Source organism: Vicugna pacos, chromosome 19 (assembly GCF_048564905.1).
Source record: "Vicugna pacos chromosome 19, VicPac4, whole genome shotgun sequence".
NCBI lineage: Eukaryota > Metazoa > Chordata > Mammalia > Artiodactyla > Camelidae > Vicugna > Vicugna pacos.
The window spans coordinates 4,201,443-4,222,122 of record NC_133005.1 but is presented as its reverse complement, the minus strand read 5'-3'; the positions used below and the strand labels follow the sequence as shown (position 1 = coordinate 4,222,122).

Sequence of the window (20,680 nt, the reverse complement as noted above, 5' to 3'; positions counted from 1 at the left end):
CAGGGGAGATGCCGTCCCTGCTGTCAGGGAGCTCCCAGGCCAGGGGGAAGAGAGGCTGGGCGGCACGGCTGTTCCTGCCAGAGCAAGAGGCATGTTCCTGAAGAACCTCATTTTGCAAAACCCCCTCTGACACCAGGGATCCTGGCAAACCAGTGACGACCTACAGCCGGGCCTGAAGGGAATTCACATTGTTTTTCGCTTTCATAAAATTTAGCCAGAGGGGGAGAGGATACAGCTCAGTGGTAGAGTGCATGCTTAGCACACACAAGGTCCTGGGTTCAATCCCTAGACACTCTGTTAAAATAAATAAATAAACAAACAAACCTAATTAACTCCCCCCTCACAAAAAAAAACTCAAAAGAACCAAACCAAAAAAAAAAAAAAAATTTCAGCCGAAGGAACGGCTGCCTCCAGTGCTGGGGGCTTTCCTGCCGAAGGCGGTTGGATGCCTTCCACTGTCCCCGCTGTCTTTACCCAAGAAAACCCCGACCTCACACAGCCTCTGCAGTGTCGCATACTCCCTTGGGCGCCAGCTGCCTGTGAGTGAGGTCTCATTACGGGGACAGGTGTCGGGCTGGAACCGTCTGTAGTGCCGGGGTGCTGCAGGCCCTGGAGGAGTGTTTGGGGGTGAGTAACGGGTTGGGGCCGAGGTAGTGGTGGCTTGTGTGGGTGGGCTCGTTTCTGACTGCTCTGTTTGGGGCGTGAGTTGCACCTTCTGGACCATCACGCTGATTCCCATCTGCAAGGTTGTTACTCTCGATGCGTGTGCTGGGCTTCTAGGCAGCATGCTAGTTACTTACACTGGAAACACGCCCGCTGGTTTCTCTTCCCCAGTCTCTGAGAGCCTCTTCTTCTGGTGTAATGACGCACAGCACTGGACAGAGGTCCAGGTTTACTTAGGACTCTCCTGGTTTGAGCACTGAGAATCCTACATCCCCAGAAACCCCTTGGTCCTGGGCAAACTGGGGCAGCTGGTCCCCCCAGAAGCAGCCATGCAGCAGGGAGGTGCCCAGAGCTACCTGAGCCCGGTGGGGTCCCAGTGCATGTGCGCAGATGCAGTCCTCTGAGCATGGGGGAGGAGGCGGGGCTGAGGATGCCCATCAGGATGTCACCTGGGCTGGAGGAACGACAAGCCCTGACCAAGTCCCCAGGAAAGGTGCACACTCCTGCCAGCTCGCGGCACGTGTGTGACCGGTCCAGCAGGATCCAAGAGGTTCAGGGCCAGACTTGGATGGAGGTGTGGAAGAAACACCAGAACGCAGAAAAACGTTGCCTGACCAACTTGGTCACCTGGTGGACTGGCCTGCTTCCATCTATTAGCAGCAAAAGCAATAGGGAGAGAGATTTAAATTGGGACCAAGAGGATAAGAAAAGATGCAGACTGTAGTATCAGAAAGTGTTTTTGCAGTGTGACCCAGCTGTCTCCCTAGGGCTGCACACCTTTCTCTCTCCCTCCTCCCTCCCCTTTCCTTCTCTCCCTCCTTCCTTCCCTCCCTTCCTACTTCCTTCTTTCTCTCTTTCCTTCTCTCTTCTCCTCCTGTTCTCTCCCTGTCTCTGACTCCCTCTCCCTCCCTCCCTCCCTTTTTTTTTAAAGTATTTATATATTTATTCATTTGTTCATTTTTTTTTGGTGGAAGGAGGTAATTAGGTTTCCTTATTTATTTACTAATAGAAGAGGTGCTGGGGATTGAACCCAGGACCTCATGCATGCTAAGCATGTGCTCTACCACTTGAGCTACACTTTCCCCCCTCTTCCTTCCCTTTCTAATATTTCTTTTTTTTTTTTTTTGGATACAGTGAAAATTCACTCTTTTTAGGGTCCATTTCTATGAGTTTTGACAAATACCTGCAGTTCTGTAATCAATATTAGCATCAAGACACAGAACAGTCCCGACCGCCCAGATGCCCCTGTGGCCCGCTTTGTAGTCAGCCCCTCCCCCAGCCCCAGCCCCAGGAAGCCTGCTTTGCATTTGAATAGTTTGCTGCACATTTTGGATGAAGGGGAGAGCTGGGATTTTCAAGGTGGTCAGTCATCCCCTTGGAGGATAAACTGCAGGGACAGAGGCCCTTGGGTGTCCACACACGTACATTTTTATGTAGGTGAAAATGGACTAAAAGTGAACATCCAGGAGGACACTGGGAAAGTGAGTGTAGAGCGACCTGCAGCTCAAGGGAGTGACCCAGACTGCCCTGGGGGAGAGGGCCCTTGACTGGGGCACTTGGGCATCAGGAGAGGACTGGTCAGGGGTGTGTGCGAGCTGGTCCCCAGTGGAGCAGTGAGCATCAGAGTGGGGCACATTGTGTCCACGTGGGGCCTGTGCTGGTCCCCGGGGTTAAGGGGTCAGAATTGGGATGGACTGGAAGTGGGGGTCCCAGGTCATTACTGCAGGAGCTGAAGCTTCTGTGATGGATGGAGTGGCTCCTGGTGCAAAAAACAGGCCTGTCCAGTTGTCTTCGTACCAGAGGGCTTGTGGCTTTATGATTGAAACACACAGAGGTTCGGTGAGGTCAGACCCAGCCTGAGCTGGATTCCTTCCCTCTGCTGTCACCGCTGTGACCGTCTCCTCACCCTGTTCTCAGGCTGGCCTTGCTCATGATGGCGACGATGCCATCTCATCAGTCTGCCGTCCCGAGAAAGAGAACCAGCCTTGCCTCTGCATTCCAAGCAGAAGTCCTGAAGGTCACATGATTGGGCCAGCTTGAGTCGCACATCCCCCTTTACCCAATGCAGGAAGGACTGTGTGGCTCAGGTCATGGATTTGAGAAGCATGGAGTCAGCCTCGGGGTCTTACCTGGAGCCCCTGGAAGTCTGGACTGTTGGGGAGGAGGGGGATAAGTACACGCTGGAGGGGCTGCTGGAAAGTGCCACTTGTGTGACCTTGACCTGCCTTGTTGGCAGCCGCTGGGAGGTAGGGTACATAGAACGGGTGTGGACGGGGGAGTAGGCAGTCCGGAGTACCCCGCCTGCCTGTGGGCGGGGAGGGGGTGACTGTCACACATGTGCGTGCAATTGATAAGGGTGTCACTTTCCCTGGTGTCTCTTCTTGGCAGCTGGGAGGGAAGGGCGAGTGGCATGATTACCCCGAATGCACGTTGGGGCTTATCCTGCTCCAGCTGGCGTTGACTCGGTGCTTTAAACCGAGCTGGCCCACTGCACACACGTGACCGGAAACTTCAGCTCCCTTGCGCTGTGTGGAAGGCCCTGCCTTTGCATCTGCCGTCACCTTCCTCCCCACGCTGCTCTGGCTCTGCGGGCACCTTGGCCTTGGCTTTGTCGGGGTGTCTTCTCTGCCCAAGAACTCGCCTACCTTGCCGTAGGCTCTGGTTGTCTATTGCTGTGTAACGTACTGCTCGCAAACCTAGTGGCTTAAAAATAGTCCTGTGTCTTCCTCACAGTTTTGTGGGATGGGAATCTAGGAGGGGCTTGGCTGGGCGCTGGTCTCTGATCCACGTGCTGTTGGCTGGGCTGGGGGGTTTGGTGGCCTCTGTGCATCTTGTCCCTCCTTTCCCCCACCACATCTTACCCTGCAGGGCCCCCCCACATTGCTTGGCTTCTCCCAGCCTGCTCATCTTGGGGTAGCTGGATTTCTGACATGGTGGCTGGCTTCCCTCAGACCAAGAGCTGAGGCCCCAAGAGACAGGAGTGGACGTGCCGGCCCCTTGAGCCAGCCTGGAAAGTGGCCCAGCATCGCTGCCGCTGGGCAGAGCGGTCCCTGAGCCAGCCAGGCTCGAGGGGAGAGTGCGGACCCATCCTGCAGCAGAAGGAGGAGCAGAGGGTCTGAGGCCACCGTCACTCCTGCACAGCCCATGGCTCCACGCGCTCCGAGGGCTTTCCCATTCTCTGGGTCCTCTTCAAATCATTGTTTCAGGGGGAAAAAAGCACACAGATTCATCAGTTCTCCCCTCTCCTGCAGAGCGAGTCCCGCCCCCTCCCCGAAGCTCTGTCCTTCAGGGGAATGCTGAAGGCACTGGTCAGAGGGAGTCGTTAACACTCTCCAAGTTGAGATTTGAGCATGCATTGCTTTTATAGTTATGAAAAACATGAATGTTACACCAGAACTTCCGTTCTGTCAGTTTGTTCAGCAAATCAACAGCTTTCACAGTATTAGAAAGAGCTACCTATGTATTCTCTTCCGGGTCTGATCTATCGTGGGTGGCAAAAAGCTAGAGAAATATGGAAAGACATTTCTGGGGTGCAGCAGCCCTCTGATGGCCTCGGCTCTTCACTCTGGGGGACACTGTGGCGTCGCAGTCTCCCACAGGTGTGTCGTGCAGAGAGAAGGGGCCAGAAGGAGGAAGCACACATCTAGTCTTTGCTTCACGGTTGGTGTTTAATTTTTATGGATTTAATTTCCTTCTCTTTTTACTACTGAAAGCATGTTAGTGGCGGCATGAGTGAGCTTTGAGTGGAAACCTGTTTGGCAGACTTTGGCGAGGGCTGTGATGCCAGAGGCATCGTTGTTGCAGTAACTCAGGAACTCACAGGGGCGGCCAGGCCGACTGCCCCGTGCAGGAGTTTCACAGACAGATGCACCTGATTCTGGACAAATCCCTAAATATTTTCTGTTCTTCTTTTTCTTCTATTCTCTTCAGTATTTTGCTGATCAACTTCCTTATTTATTTCTGTTTGTCTCTTGGTTTACACTTACGCTATGTCTTCTCTGTGGCTGAAGTAATTTACCTCTGCCCAAATGGCCAATTCTGTACCTTCTTGCTTTTACAGCCTAGCTTTTTGTGATTTCCTGGATTTGCTTAGTTGATTTTCCAAGGTGAACAACAGCATGATTTTACCAGCACTCCTTTCCCACTTAAATAAGTGTCTGTGTCCCCCTGAGACCAGGTTCTGTGACGTGGTGGCACAGCCTCAGGTATCATGTCCTAGATTTCAGTTACTCCGTGCATGCGGTGCCACTGGGTCCAGGAAGACAAGGCGGCTCCTTCTGGTGGCTTGGCTGTCCCACCCCTCCTCTTCCTCTCCCGATTCCTACATCCTGCTCTTCCTCTCCTCTGTCCTTTTGTCTCGTTTCCTGAGCTTCCTCCATATGTCTGGTCATGAACTTCAGGCCAGCTCTTCCTCTTGCCCAGCGGAATCTCTTAGAGCGCTTCAGCTTGAAGAAATAAAGGCAATTTAAAAAAAGAAGATACAGGTATGGGTGAAAAGAAACTCCTTTCCCTCCTGTCACCATCCGAAGAGATGAAATGACTCAGGGTGAAAGGTCAAGTCTGAATCTTTCCACAGGGACACAGGTGGAGTTTAAAACCATACTGATTCAGGGTCTGCAAAGTCAGAAACATTGCTAAGTTAGTTGGCTCTTTTTATTTTCTTTAGGCAAGGGGTTTATTAAGCAGATGAATAGCGTACGTGGCATAGTGTCTTAGTCCCTCTCGCTTGGAAAAAATGCAGCCCTGGCAAAAGGCCAGCCCTCAGCCTGCCCTGCGCCTGTGAGCTGAGTGTGGCTGGAGGAAACATCCACCTTGGCTGGTGTCTTGTTCTTGACCTTGACCTGCAGGTTGGCCCAGCATTGTGATATGTTGACCTGTTCATTCACGCGTCTGTTCCCCGATGTGACTGTTCACTCCACTCAAACCTCTGTCTTCACCTTGGCTGTTGACCTGACTTCCCATTTTCCTGAGAAAATTGAAGCCCTCAGAAGAGAAATCCCATCCACCTGCCAGCACCTGCACCGGCCCTCCTTCCTTCTCCATGGCTGACCCCCGTGCCCTCCTCTCTCCAGGACATTCTTCCTGCCCACCCCCCCCTCCCCAGTCTCCTGAGTCAGTTCTTGCTCCCTTCTCCAGGGTCATCCCCACCTACTTGCAAACGTAGAGACGCCTCTATTAGCCCTACTTCCAGCCCCTTCCCCGCTTCTCTGCCCTACTCGGCTGCACACTCTCTGAAGAGATGTCTGTCCTCACCACCCACCCCCATCCCACTCCAGCTGGCCTCCTGCGCCCTCCCCTCCACACTACCTGCTCTTGGCGAGGTGCCCTGCCCTCCCCTTGGTGAGTCGGTCTTTGTCCTCAGCTCAGCGGGCCCGTCCGCAGGATTTGGCCCTGCTGCTTCCTCGCTCCTCCGTGGACGACGGGTCTTCCCTGGGCATCCAGGGCTCTGCGCTCTCCTACTTTTCTTCCTTCTCGGTTCTCCTGGGTACTTCTTCCTGCTTCCTTAAGTTCGTGACCTTTGAGGGCTCCAGTCTTTGAACTTTTCTCATTTACGGTCAGTCCTTGGGGATCTTGTCCGATCTCTTGGCTTTAAAAGCCATCTCTTGTGCTGGTGACTCCTGAATTTTCCTTCCGGTCTGGGCCTCCCCGACCCCGCATTCCAGACTTGTCTGCCTGCCCGCCTCCTGGACGCGTCCTCACTGGGGTGTCCAGCTCAGGATGCCCAGCGCTCAGCTCTCCTTCCGGTTTCTTGACCCGAACCATGTCACCTGTGGGCGCCCCGTTTCAGGGGGCAGTGGTCCTAGCCTTCCCGTGGCTCGGGCAGAAAGCCTCTTGACTAAGCCAGAAGAAATGCTGGACGGAACTTTTTTTGAAAGTCTTTGTATTTTAAACCTTCTATTGACTTAAATTACTTAGAAATAAATCTGGACAGCAGAAGAGTTACACAAATAGTCTATTTCCTCCAGCTGTTGTTACTAACATCTTACGTGGCCGCAGTACAGTTATCAAAACCAGGAAATTAACATTGCCAAAATATTGTTGAGAAAACTGCAGACCTTGTTTGAATTTCGCCAGCTTTCCCTCTGGTGTCCTTCATCTGGTCCCAGGAGCCAGTCCGGAACCGGCGTCGTGTTTAGTCATCGCGGCGCCTTGGTCTCTTCCAGGGTGTGGCAGTTCCGGAGTCTCCCTGTGTCTTTTGTGACCTCGCCACTTTTGAAGAGCAACTCACTTTGTCAGTTTTGTGCAGTGTCCCTCAGCGTGCGTTTGCCTGGCGTCTTCTCCCCATTAGGTTGAATATGTCTCCTTATTTGCCAGGTTTCCGTCGGTCAGGTCGCTCCTTTCTTCTTTGTGGTGGTGGGTGTCGTGTGTGGAGATGCTGTGAGACTGTGCAAGTATCCTGATAGTCGGCACCCTCCACCCACTGACGTTAGCCTCACCTGCGGTCTTTGCCAGCAGTAATTATCTGAGTGCTTGCCTAATCAGCCCATCTCTCTAAAGGTATGCTGGGCTGCCTGGGAGGCAGGGGATGTCGTCGGGGTGCCTCAGTTACCTGACTGCGGAAGAAGGAGGTCACTGTGCCGTCTTTTTAAAGTTAAAAGAAGTGAGCTTCTCTTGCTTAGCCAAGGCAGCATTTCATTTTTAGGTAGGAAGGAGAGTTAATTTTTTGCCAATGTCTTTTTTTCTTAGTGTTAACCCGGTGAATGCGTTTCCTAGTCGTGAGCTGTGCTGATTCAGCCTCACTGGTCACTGCATAGTCTTCTTCCAGCACATGCCTGCGAAACGTCTTCCGGGCGTTGCTGTACAGTTTGCGTCTCTGCATTCAAAGGCGAAAGTGGCCTGTGCTCGTTTTGGTATATTCATGTCCAGTTTTTTTATGAGGCTAATATAGCCTTGCAGAATAAATTGGAAGGCTTTTAATTGTCTTCTGTTGGTCTGGACCAATTTAATGAACAGGAATTATCTCTTTTAATAGAACTTGTCAGTGCAGCCCTTTGAGCAGCCTTCCTCAGTCCCCACCCTGGTCAGGATCCCAGCACCTGGAACCCTGCGGACAGTTCATTTCCTGTGTCTCCTTTCCAGATGGAGTTTCAAATGTTTTGGAAGAAAGTGTACATATGTTTTCTTTTGATGATTTAGAATGACCTTTGTATCTAGAGTCATAACCCTTTTCTCATTGTGATTTATTAGATATATTTTCCCCTTTTGTTCTCTGATTTTTTTAATGTTTTTTTCCAGAAAACTGGCTCTTAAATTAATTCATAGACTCTAGTTATATTTTTTGTTTGATATTTCAGTATTTTCCTTTAATCTTCACTTTTAAAATTCTGTACACCTTTTTTGGTGTGTGGTTTATTTGGTTTCTTTTCCTAGTTCCTTATTTTGTTCACCTTTACTCTCATTTTCTAATAGATGCATTTAAGGTCCAAAACTTGAGGGCTTTGCTTGACTCCTCTTCCCCCTACTCTGGTCTGTCAGCAAATCCTGTCAGCCTTACCTTTGACAGACACACAGAATCCAGACACACAGGATCCAGCCGCTACACGGCATCCCCGGCCAGGCTGTCATCACCTCTCACCTGAGTGATCACGACAGCCTCTTCGTGGGTCTCCTGCCTCCATGGCAGCCGAGTGGGTCACGCCCCCCCAGTGATGTTGATCTGAAGGTGATAATGTACTTTCAAGTCTGGAAGACTTTCAGGATCACTCTGTCTTCCCGGCAATAGTTGTAAGAGCAATATGTATATACGTATACATGTGTGGTGCATGCCACCTTGAGGACTGGGGCTCTGGCCCTGGGGGGCACGGGAGCTGGTGGCGGGGGGCCCTGAGCAGAGGCTCCCTCTGGCTGCGGGGGCTCCCCACTCAGGGGAGGGTCAGAGTCTGCAGGCTCAGCGATTTGGATCCACCCTTAAACTCTAAGGCTGCTTCTGCTGTGTGTCTTTTGTCCCTAGAGGCTCTGAGCTGGGTCAGAACCTTTCTGTGAAGCGCCTCCAGGACCACTCTGCTCCCAGGGTGAGGTCTTCTCCCCTAGTCTGTGTCCTAAGCTGTGTCCAGCCAGGCCCAGCACAGCACACCAGAAGTTCTGCAGTGAGGTTAAGTGACGATATTAATATATTCTGATAATAAAACACGTGAGAAACTCATAGTAAAATGTGAACAACACGGAGATGCACTGAATTTAACTGTTAGCCTTCTCCCGTGGTCACAGAAAAGCTACAGGTTTAAGTTCTGTGCCATATTCAAGTTCAAAGACTTTCAAGTCCTAAGGAATGAAAGTCTGAAATCAGACCCCATGGCCTGAAGCCGCCCTCTGTGGTTTCTCATTCGGCAGCTCCCGGGGAGGGAAGTCCGGGTTCTTTCGGCAGCCATGTCCTGGCTCTGTCGCACGGAGGTCCGCTTGGGCCCTTCGGGCCTCCAGCACCCACTGCTCTCTTGTGCCTCATTGAGGAGACCAGGCAGCCTTCGACGCAGCTACCCCGGCAGCAGGAGCCCAGGGAGTATGAGCGAGGCTGATGCTAGGGACAGCCTTGCCTGGAGCCTCCCTCTTATACACGAAGGGTGACACCAACTGCCTCGAAGCCACCACTTCAGGCATCAGCTCAGACGGGCATTTAACCTCCCAGCGAGAGGTTGATTTTGGTCCTCGACATTTACCATCCGTTTCCCTGGAAGCTGCCCCCTAGTCTTAGGTCTTTGATACGGAATTGGGGTGGCCACTTTGGTGGCGGGTGCCCTCACTCTCCTGTGAGGATGCACTTTCCACCCTCGGCCGCAGGGCCTGTCCCCCAGTGTCTCTGACTGCAGAGTCCAAGGCCCAGGGTGGCTGCTGCCTGGAGGAGGTGTCTCCCTCTGAGGACTGAACTGTTGCAGAGCCAAGCAGAGGCCAGCAGTCAGAGGGGACTTGGGCCTGGGGAGAAGCCGCCAGCTTCCGAGGATTGCTGTTCTCACGGTCCTGAATGTGGGATGGTTCTGACCTGCCTGCCTGGGCCTGGCCCTCACTTTCTGAGAAACTTGGCTGCCGGGGCTGTAAGGGCCTGGAACATACCCTGTTTCTGACAACCGAGTATTTCACCAGCCAGGTTACTTAGGAATTGCTGTTCCTGTAGCCCGGTCTCTGCTGAAGCTCCCAGAGCCCTTACCTCTGCTTGCCTGGCCCCCTTGAGCTGGGTCGGCTGCTGTGTTGGCATCCTTGGTGGTGGCCATATGGGCTGAGCCCTCTGGGGAGCTGGGGAGCTGGGGGCCAGGGAGTGCTCTGACTCTGTAGCAGGGACAGAGCTGTCATAGCACTGTGCCTGCCGGGGCCACACTCCTGCGGGGACCAGGCTCCTCCAGCCGACTGGTCTAAGCCACATGTTTATTTTGAGCCCCCCAGTTCCACATGTTTGCTTGATTTCTTGGTTCCCAGCCCGTAACTCCTTGTTGGGGTCTCCATCAGTCACACCCTCTTCCCTGCCTGCCCAGGCTCAGAACAGGTTGCAAGTAGAACCAAGAGGAATCCTGGGTGGGGAGGACGCGCTGTGATGGTGGAGGGATCTTGGACGGGCTGGCCTGAGGCTCTGTGGCGTGTGCTGGGGTCCGGGACCCGTTTGCAGTGGGAGGCTGAGCGCCAGCTGGGCCACAGCTGCACCGGGCCGACGCCGGAGAGCAGAGAATACGAGCTTTCTGCTCTCCCCATTTTTCTTCCATAGCACGCTGCTTCGGTTTGGTTTCCTGCCCCCACCCACCGCAATTTACCACCCTCCCAATCTGTCCGTATGCTGTCCCTCCCCTTGCCCATCTACCACCGTGGTAGGAGTGACCGTGGTAATGTGACTCAGGTTTCCTGGACGCTGGCTGGCAGGCTCCCGGCTGGTGCCCTGCCTGGACTAAGGCATGTACTCTCTCCTCGTGGTGACCATGCTGCTGTTGTCCTAGGGCAGCCAGTGGCAGAGATGCGGGCACGGTTCCTCAGTGGGTGGTACCAGGCAGTCAGGCGTTGTTCAAAGGGGCGTGGACCTCAGCCTTTGCAGGTAAATGGGACGCTCTGGTTTGGGGCTGGTAGGGGCCTCGGACCCTGTAAGCTTGGCCCCAGTGGGGAGTCTTCCTGCTGGAAACATGTGGAGCTTATATTTAAAAACAACTTGATTATATCACCATTGGAGCCCAGATGTAGTTTTGTAGATATGTTTCTGTCTTTTAAGATTATTTTTAAAAATGTTTTTATTTTCCCTGGCCAGTATCATTTTTCTGGGGGCTTTTACTCTCTGATCTGGGCTGGAAAAAATGTTACCATTTTAAGACCTCTTAAAACATGTCTTTGGATTTATTGTCTGTACAAATGGAAATGCAGATAATAGCTCTGTTCCTAACTGAAGAAAAACAGGAAAAGAAGATAAATTTCTTGCTACTTGGAAAGATAAACACAGTGAAGCATAATGCCGTGTGTCCTGGCAACAGAAATTCAAGGTCGGAAATAATTCCTTTCCTCCCAAGTCAGCCTGTGGCTTCCCTGAGGAGTGCAGTGGGTTGAAATTTGCTACTAATTGTAGCCATAATTTTAGCCTGTAATTAAACACACGATTTCCTTCTCAGCTGATGTCTTTTTAGCTATTCTGACATGGATAAAACCAAAGCTCTGAAGCTTTGAACGGCCACTTTAACTTGATAGGAAGTCACTGTCATCTGAGCACACTGGCCGCCCGGTGGGAACTGGATTAACCTGGCCTCGAAAAATGGTGAGCAGCTTGGGTTCACAGACAGTTTCCGTGCTGCTGTCTGTGCTTGAGAGCAGCCAGCGGTTGGTGTGCCCATTTTGCTAAGACCTCCGTGAGGTTAAGGGTCATTGGAGCAGGTGGGGAGGAGTCGAGGCTCGGGGAGGTCCCCTCACTGCGGTGGGTCTGCTGTCCGGGACCCGGGGCTGAGCTGCCCTCGGGGAGGGAGCTGGAGGGGGCCCTGATCCAGGCCCACCCTGGGAAGCATTTCTCTTCCTCAGCGTGTCTCCCCAGGGTAGTCCACAACAGAGAGGATGTTCCATGTGAAACGAGGGCCCCCTGCCCTCGGGTTGGGGACCACCAGAGGGAAGAGCGAAGTAGGTTTCTCTCCTCAAGGGTCTTGCGAGCCTGGTCCCCTGGGACGGTGAGGCAGGCTTGGGGTTCCCTGCCTGAGTCTGTGATGTGGCATCTTTGTTCAGGGAGCACCTGGCGGCCCGTGGTTGGGAAGCGTTGCTCTGGTTGTGTCCTGCCTCTCGAACATGCCTTTTTATGAAGGTGCGAGCAGACGCTGATTTTGCACACTCGTGTGCTGCCGCTGTCCACAGATGTGCTCGGTCTCCTTGAATTCTCACCACAACGTGGGTCCACTCGCAGGTATCCCTGTGGGGCAGGTGAGGAGCTGAGCCGTGGGGAGGTTAAAAAACCCACCCAGGCCTTGGAGCTGACTGGTGGCTGGGCCTGAGTCCTGGACCAGTGTAGCCCCATCCCGGGGCCTTTCTGATTCCCTCCCCCTCCCCTAAGCGGGGAACTCTGACCCGTCTCTGGCCTCCAGGGTGGGAATTCCTCATGGTCTTACTCTGCTGTTTGTCAGTCACCACCGGGTGCCCACCTGTCCCCCACTGGGCCCTGGGGTTCGTGTCTGCACCTCTGAGCGGGGTCTTCCGTCTCCAGCGTCACGCCTGGCCCTTAGCTGCTGAGTGAAAAGCAGTGAGTGATTTTTAGGCGGGGAGTGGGTCTCACGCTCCCTCTGCGCCTGAATGTGGGAGGGAGCAGAAGAGTTCCTGAAGGTTCTCCGATTCTCGGGGCTCGGGCTGTCTTTACTCCGCGGACCCAGCGCCTTTCTTCCTTCTGGGTCCATCAGGCGTGGTGTGCGGTCGCCCTCCGCGCCGCTCACTTGAGCAGGTGTCGGCTCGTGTCATCAGCAGCGTTTAGTCCCAGTGGCGTAGAGGTGCTCGGATGGGCAGACTTGGCCTTCTGGTGGTTCTGCAGCGTCAGCTCTTGAAGGCAGGGCTTTCTTTGTAAGTGTCAGCGTTTGGGGGTTGATCAGACAGCTGGAGTGGGTTTGGGTGTTAGAAGGTTTGGACTAGGACATAGACAGGCACTCTACTAGGGCAGCCCGTGGCCACCTTGACACCATGCCCTGGGGGACAGGATGGTTCTGCTGCCTCACTGGGGAGAGGGCCGTGGGGCAGGGGCAGCTGAGCGGCCCCTGCTCTGGGCAGTCCTGTCCTGTGAGGAGCCGGGTGGGTGGCACTTGCCTTTTGACCTCACGGTGAGGGCCCTCTCTCCGCACTGACACTGAGGGGCCTGCGGGCCACCCCCGGGCAGTGTATGAGGTTCTCCTTGGGGGACGTCTAAGCTCCCCTGCCTTTTATAGTTAGTATGTTTAAGAGTCTTAATTATGAAGCATGCAGATAGCAGACATCGGTGTGCTCGCCAGCCCGGTGGTCACGTTTGCTTCATGTCTGTCCGATCCCCCACCCCGCTTTCTCTTCACGTGAATGAACGTTGCTTCCAGCTTGTGTCTGGCTTTCATCTTTCCTGCCCATGCTTTTCCATATGTATGTATTTCCCTATAAATGATACGGTTTGTTTTGAGTATCTGAAACTGTCATATAAATGAAGTCATAATGATGTGTCCTCACTGCAGGCAACTTCTTAAATATCACATTATGTGTTTGAGATCTGCCGTGTATTCTGCTGAGGAATGAAGGCAGAGTTTATGCAGCATTCCCCCTCTGAGGGACAGTCACTTGGGGTCCACTTTTCCTTTTATAAACACTGCCAGAGTGAACACCCTTGAGTGTTTCCTTTCGTGCAAGAGTTTCCAGGGTAGACCTCCCCAAGTGTGATCCTAGGATTGCAGGGTTTGTCCGACTCGCACTGTACTGAATACAGCACCAAAATGCCCTCCACAGTGGCTCCGCCAGTTTACCGTCTTGCTGGTTTGTGTCCTGTGAACGAACCCACTACATTTCCCCCGACCTTCGGTTTACACGGCTCTTCATTCTGCCCGGCCTGTGGGGCATGCAGAGGCCCCCTGCTGTTTGATTTTGCATTTCCCTCCCCCGGGCTTCTGACCACACTGATCCAGATGCGCTTTAATCTGAGGTCTCCAGCTCTCGTAACCGTGGGAATTGCTCTTACAGATGGCAAGTTCGGTGCCTACATGCAAGTCCACATTCAGAACGATGGGCCTGTGACCATAGAGCTGGAATCCCCGGCCCCCGGTGCTGCGACCTCCGACCCAAAGCAGGTAAGCCTGGAAGTCAGGTGTCGGCTCTGTCACCTGGGAGCTGGTAACATCTTTAGGCTTCAGTTTAGTCCCTGGAGCAGTTCTCAGTTTGAGGTGGAGAAAATGCTTCATTGCAGTAACTTCAAATTTATTTTAATACATCCCCCCTCAAGAACGCTGCTGCTTCCCCTGTATTTCCTTAGTGCTGTGACAGGCAGCGACTGTACTCCTGCCTTGCCTCCTCCTGACTCTGGGTGCAGACACAGTGTCCCCAGTTCTTGGTCCGGGCTGTTCCCGGGGAGGCGCCTTGGCGCCCACACGCCGCTGGGGGGCAGCAGAGGAGCGGCACAGCTCCCCTCGGCCATGGACCCGGCTTCGTGGAGTGGGTTTTATCCAGGTGTGGGTAGATATGCCTCCCGAGGTTCTTTGTAAATCCTCATTTTTCTAAGGCAGTGTCTGACCTGGATTTGCTGCCAACTCTGTAGCTTTCAGGAAAAAATTTAATTAAAATTGGGAAAGAAGTCTGTGCTAGTCCTTGTAAGCTGTGTGGTTCTCCATAGACGCTTAGCACTTCTGAAGGCTTTAATTAATGCACCCACTTAATGGCCTTGGAGAGGCAGGCGGGCAGGTGGAGGGGGGCGCTGAGGGGCCAGTCTGGGCTTCCTCCCCACCCTTTCCCTCCCTTTCTGGGACTCCGTGAAGTGGAATGAGTGCGGGGAGCCTTGTGTAAACTTAAAGCTCTGACCTGTTCACAGCCATCATTTCTAAGGGGAACATAACCTTCCTTTTTTGTTGCTGAGTCTTTGGATTGACGGAGAAGCAGAAACATATCTGACGCAGCCGTGCTGGACTTCAAAGGTGATAATTGAGGTTCCTGGAATTACTGATAACATTAAAGAAAATCACAAAGGAAAAATCCACATGAGAAGTTAAACTTTATTTTGATGTAATTTGAGACTTTACAGACAAGTTGAAAAGACTCAGGGTTTCCATGCGCTCTCTCCCCAGCACCCCTGGTGCGTTGTCTTACATAACCGTCGTCCGCTCCTCAGAACGTCGGCATTGATACTGACGTGGTACTGTTGGCTCCGCTACAAACCTCCTTTTAATTTCACTGGTTTTTTTCTAATGTCCTTTTTCTGTTTCAGGATGATCTGGGATCCCACATTGTATTTGGTGGTCATTCTCCTTCGTCTTCTCCAGGCTGTGACAGGTCCTCGGCCTTTCCTTGTCCTCCGTGACCTTGTCACTTTCCAAGAGTACCAGTCTGCTGTTTTGTTGAATGTCCCTCAGTCTGGTTTTCTGTGGTTACATTGAGGTTGTGCATTTGACAGACTCATCCCTGAAAACCACCGTCTTCAGCTTGGTTTCACTGGACCCCGTCCTCTCCTGGGACGCTGCCCGCCCCCCTGCCCACTCCCCCCCCCCCCCCCGCCTCCGCAGCTCCCTCTGCTTTTATTCAATCACTGTTTTCTGGTTTTGGTATTATTCCACTTTAACTCTATTTGGAGAAAAAATTTTAGTCGAGTTTTTTTCATTCTAAATATTTTTCTATAAGTCACAGAATAATGCATTAAATCTTTAGGGTCTTCAACCGCTTTGCAGGAAAGAAGTACCCCTTCTTTTCCTCTTTATCATAAAAAGAACTTTTTAACCTCTAACAAGCCAGGCTAGCTTGTTAGGATAAAGAAGTCTTTTATTGTTAATTTTGAATTTTTTAGGCCCTTTCTCTCCAGATGCATGAATGGTCCAGTGTCAGATTGAGTTATTTGTTCTAGTTAACGGACTCCAGCAGTCTCGGACCCTAGAAACTGCCCAGACCCCCATCTCCAGCTCCAGTAGACCACAAAGAGTAGGCACGGAAGGGCCCTGCTGGTGGCACTGGCTCTGCCCGTGGCCTGTCTCTGCTGTTCCTTCTCAGCTGGAACAGGCTTCCTCTTTGGACATGTAGCTAATTAGTTTGCTTCCGTGTTGTGTTTTAAAATGCAGGGTCTTTAAACCATCTGAGCAAATGAACGTGTTTGTGTGTTTATGCATCAAGTGTGTTTTTAGTGTGTGACAGTGTGCTGGGCCCTGTGGGGATGGGGAGGGTGTGCCGTGACCCCGGCCCTGCTCCCAGGGGCAGATTCTGGGGGCGTAAACCTGGAAGGTTAGTAACAGTCTCAGAGGTAAGGAACAGTGCTGACAGTTCAGGACACCATACAAGGCCACCATCTCATTCTCCTCCTTTAAATGCCTTCGGTGCCTTCCAGATGCTTCTGGATTCCAGCAGGAGTTCCCTCCAGTCATCTGCCACGCTGTGTGCCCGGGCTGCTGTGGCTCCGGCCCACCTACTGGGCACCAGCTCTTCCTCTGTCCCCACGCTTCACCTCCTCCTGCCTCTGGGCACTGGACTCTGTCTCCTCTGCAGAGGGTGTCCTCTGACCCTGCAGTCCCAAGTGAGCCCCCACTGGCCACTCTGTTGTTCCAATGATGTATTTCACAGCACTGAGCTCCGTCTGTTACTGTCTGCTTGGTTCCTGATTTCCCGTGTGTCCACCACACTCTGCAAACCCCAGCTCTCCGGGTCATGTTCAGGGCCCAGGGGTGAGCCTGGGGCGCAGTTTGTTTTGGAATCATGTGTCCTGAGACCGGGAGCTGCGTGTCTGTGAGTGTCCTGGGTTCCAAGGAGGCTGATGCCACAGCGGGCCGGCCTGGCCTCCCTGGGGCTGGCGGTTTTAGCTGACCTCTGAGGATGCAAGGGGGCTGCTCAGGAGGCATTCTCAGTGGTTCTTTCCAGCAGGGCTAGATTCTTGTTTTTCAGAGCCCAGTGCTCTGCTCACGGGTGATGCAGCTGTGCTGGTGGAGACTGGGCTGGTAAGGGCGGCTAGTTGTTGGCCTGCCTTCACGGGGCTCTGCTTGTGTCGGAAGCGGCAGCCCCTGCCCGTTTCCCTCGCCGCACTGGCACCCAGTGCAGGGCGGGGCTGTGGTGCGGGTCCCATGATGTTCCTGGCGGAGACAAGAAGGTGGGAGCAGAGCCTTAGTTCTCGCCCTGAGGAGCATCCTTCCTGGGGGAACGGGGTGTGGAAGCAGCTGCAGAAGCACCAGCAGAAGTTTCCCCGTTGTATTTTTGTGGAAGGACACAGTTCTGTGAGGAACATCCGAGTATGACCTAGAGGAGGCGGCTGGTGCGTGGGAGGTTTCAGCCCCCGGGCCAGCCGTTCCTGACGTAGAAACCGACTGTCACTCTTGTTTCATCCCAGATGCTTCCCCTCCGTGCGGGTGTCTCCCTGAGTCTCTCGGGGCCTGGGTCTGCACGTGGGTGAGAGCAGACGGGGCTTTGCTGGTGAGGAGGGGCGTTCCCTACCTGGGGGCTCTTTCCCGGGACCCAGGGCCCGCCCAGTTCGTGGTGTGGCCATTAATTATTTATAGTTTCATGTGTTTTAGCGCGGTTGTGAACCTCACTTAGTGGAAATGCTGGAAGGAGCTGAAAGAAAGGAACCTTCAAACGCACATCTTTGAATTGGTGCACTTGCTTATGGACAAATCATGGGATGAGCTCACCAGTGAAACACGGTGCCCGAGCTTTTAATTTTCTGCTTCTCTGAGTATCACCCTCACCTCACCTAGAGCTGTCTCCGTCCCCTCAGCCTGGAAACCGTGTGAGGTCTGCGTTGAGACACTGGTGGCTTCTTTAGGGTCAGAGGGAACCATGTTGGCTGGAGAGGGGGTGGGGACAGAGCGCCATCCAGCCTCACTACTGGGACTCCCAGGGACGGGGTGCCTCTTCAGTAGCACATGGCGCGGGTGGCAGAAGGTGAAGCGGAGGACAGGCCAGGCCCCAGGCGGCAGCCCCATTGCGGGTGCGGGAAGAGGGGTCTCAGTTCCGCACGGCTGTCGGAGGGGCTGTCTCCGAGGAGCGTTCTGAGCAGAAGGAAGAGCTCTGTTGATGCCCACAGGTTTGCATTTCTTCGCAGAAGGACGTTTATTGAAATGTATGTATTCCCTTTTTCTTCCTTTTCCAGGCTTGAGCGCCAGATGCGAACTCCCCAGTCTGTTGGTTTCAGCTCGAGGTTTTGCGGGGCCTGAGCCTGAGCCGGGCTCCAGCTGACCCGCCGCAGAGGCTGCCTCCAGGGCACCAGGTCCTGCCCTTCATCCAGTCATGGGGTCATTTTGTCACGTGATTTATAGGACAGATGTTGACTGAGGGGCCAGCTTTGTTTATACGGAAGTGTGATTCAGACAAAAGGGGGAGCTTAGCAAGAGCGTCCTTGTCACAGAGTTTTTGTTTCTCTTCCTGTTAATCCTTGTCACTAGCTCTCCATGGGTACCTGCCAGACCCCTGGGGCTGCGGAATCACCCCAGTTTTCCCGTCCTTTCAGGGTGAACATCCCCTTTCCTGCGTTAGGACACAGATGGCTCCCTGGGGAGGGCTCGGGTGAAGGCTGTGGGCTCCTCTGTTCACAGCGTCCAGGCCTCTGCCGGTGGCCGGCGGCCCGGGGCACCCTGCCCGGGGCCTGTGTGACAGTTGGTCGGAGAGGTCAGGAACCGCGCAGGAAGTTTCCATGCAGGCTGGCTCTGAGTTGGGGAGCTGCGAGGGCTGACCTTTGCTTTACCATTTTAATTTGTTTCCATATAGATGCTTGCCCTAAATGGGTACACTGTAGGGTTCACAAAAAGCCCTTCCAAGAGATACGTGACTCTGCCTGAGACTCACTGATTAACTGATCAGTTGGTTGATCTTCGTCTTACTGTCTCAAATCCATAACATGTCACCGAAATTGCAAAAGTTGAAAAGGGTTTGTTTTCTGCTGTTGGAATATGGCTGGTAAGTTAAAAACTGTGATCGTCTCCTCTTCTACCTTGGTGCAGAAAACATTTCTTAATCTCCAGCTGGAGCAAAACATCTGTTTTGCTTTAAACAGCTCTCTCAGGGCACTAACAGTGCCCTTACGGTTTAAGGGCTTTGTTTCTGTGGTCTTCCTGTGTATGTGTTTTGGGCAGATTCTTAGTTATTTTAATCTTCTAATCTCGTTTGTGGATGTGTTAAAAAAACAAACTCCTTACGTTACTGACATGACCTGCCAGAGTTGAACTAACATCTTTTTTGTTCCGAGGGGACGGAGGTAAAGTTATCCCGCCAGCGATTTATACACTGGGCACAGCAGTAATGTAATAATTGGAAATTCTTAGATTTTCAGCTAATTTATTAGGAACTTTACAGTCCCAGGTAATTACAGAAAATGTTCGGCCAGTCAGTGGTGTTTTGTAGAAAGCCTCGTTCGAACATCTGTGTTACCAATGGAGAGACAGAATGATCTGGAAGTGATAGAAATAAAAAATGAAGCTCTTCCTATAATTTTTTTAAAAGGACTGCTCAATAGTTCAAACTGTTAACTTCACAGAGGTGTTTGGCCAACATTTGTCAGTCTGACTGACCAAGGGTTTATCTCGTTTAATCCAGTTGCTCTTTAAGAGAAGGTGAAGAGAAGGTGTGAGTTGGGTCACCGGACTTTCAGGGGTTCACAGACCGCCCTGGGCGCGCCCTGCAGGTGTTCGGTGTGTCTGTTTGTGCCAGCGCCTTTGCTGGGAGGGCCCGGGGCTTTCCTCAGTCTCCAAAGGCCCCAGCAGAGTGAAGATGCCAGGGGGCTGGGGGCTGTTGTGTGAAGGGATTACACGCAGGCCCACTGACTCGATGCCTCCAGGGGTTCGTGTTAAAAGGCAGAGCCTTGGACCCCCCCCCCAGGTTTTCTGAACCAGAGTTCCTGGCGTGTCTGGATGTGGGAGGCAGACGAGTAGCAGATTCGCTCTTAACCAGGTCCCCCGAGCGCCTCACACTCCCCAGCGTCTCGGAGCTGTGGGGCGGGAGGCGGCCAGACAGTCCGAGGTGGCCGTCTTATCTGCTCTGGGCGTTGGTCTCTTCTGGACCATCCCCCCCTGCCGCCCCCAAGCCGCTGAAATGCCTGAAAATACATTATAACCTGTGTCACTGCAGCTGCCAGGAGGCAGGATGGCTGGGCTGGAATATTGAGGTCACACGTGAGGCCGTTGTCATTCATCAGTGCCCCTCGGTCCCTCGGCATACTCAGCCGAGATGGAAACATTCCCAGAGCGAGGAGCCTTCTCGGCACAGCCACACGTGTGTCAGGGAGAAGCCGACTGAGCAGCAGCTGCTCGACACATCGGTGACGGATGACGGCCCCTCTGCTGAGTGACACCGAGGCACGAAGCATGTGCTGCGGAACGACTTATTTCTCAAGGGAGGTGAGCCCTGCGCTTGGGTGAGACGGCTGTGGTGCAGCCTCCTGCAGGTTTTAGTTGAAAAGCAACTTACAGTTCTCTTGTTTTTTGGGGTACCAGACATGGACTGCCTTTCTCATTAATTATTGATCGACTTACTGGTCGACTGAGTGATTGGCCTAGGATAAAAACCCAGCGTGGTCAACACCGAAGTCTTTGCTTGGAGAATTGCAGTTTAATGAAATGCATGGATGTCGAGGCTTCGTGGGCAGCGGACTAGTCTTTTATGTTTAACCACACACGAGCCCTGATTGTTGTGCAGGCCGGGGAAGGGGTGGTGGGGGTACAGTGTGGAGCCCCTGCAGCAGGTGGATGGGAGCTGTGGGTGGAATCCGGACACACTCTGGAGGCTCTCAGCTGTGCTGCTGCTCTGCCTCCCACCAGAGAGTTTTTCTAAAAAAGACTCATGTTTGAATTTTTTGTACCGTGGTTTGAGCCTTAGGACGCCGTGCAAAGTCTGGCCTCCCAGAGTTCACTATACGAAGGACCCCGTTCCTGCCTCCAGTGCGGGATGTGAAGGGGTTCCGAGTTCC

The 20,680-nt window shown here is 53.1% G+C and overlaps 1 protein-coding gene and 1 long non-coding RNA gene across 2 annotated transcripts in view; one reads left to right on the top strand and one right to left on the bottom strand.

The window, feature by feature from the left end:
- The window catches only part of DTD1 (D-aminoacyl-tRNA deacylase 1), a 126,712-nt gene that overhangs the window by 12,087 nt on the left and 93,945 nt on the right, over positions 1-20,680 (top strand). Inside the window, exon 4 of the mRNA XM_072943767.1 lies at positions 13,783-13,889. Within this exon, the coding sequence (XP_072799868.1) occupies positions 13,783-13,889 (107 nt within the window). The remainder of the gene's footprint in view (positions 1-13,782; positions 13,890-20,680) is intronic.
- Positions 4,311-6,807, bottom strand: LOC140687234 (uncharacterized). The gene is made up of 2 exons (XR_012061408.1): positions 5,971-6,807; positions 4,311-5,629 (listed from the first exon to the last, which is right to left on the bottom strand). It is a non-coding gene; the product is annotated as an uncharacterized lncRNA (long non-coding RNA).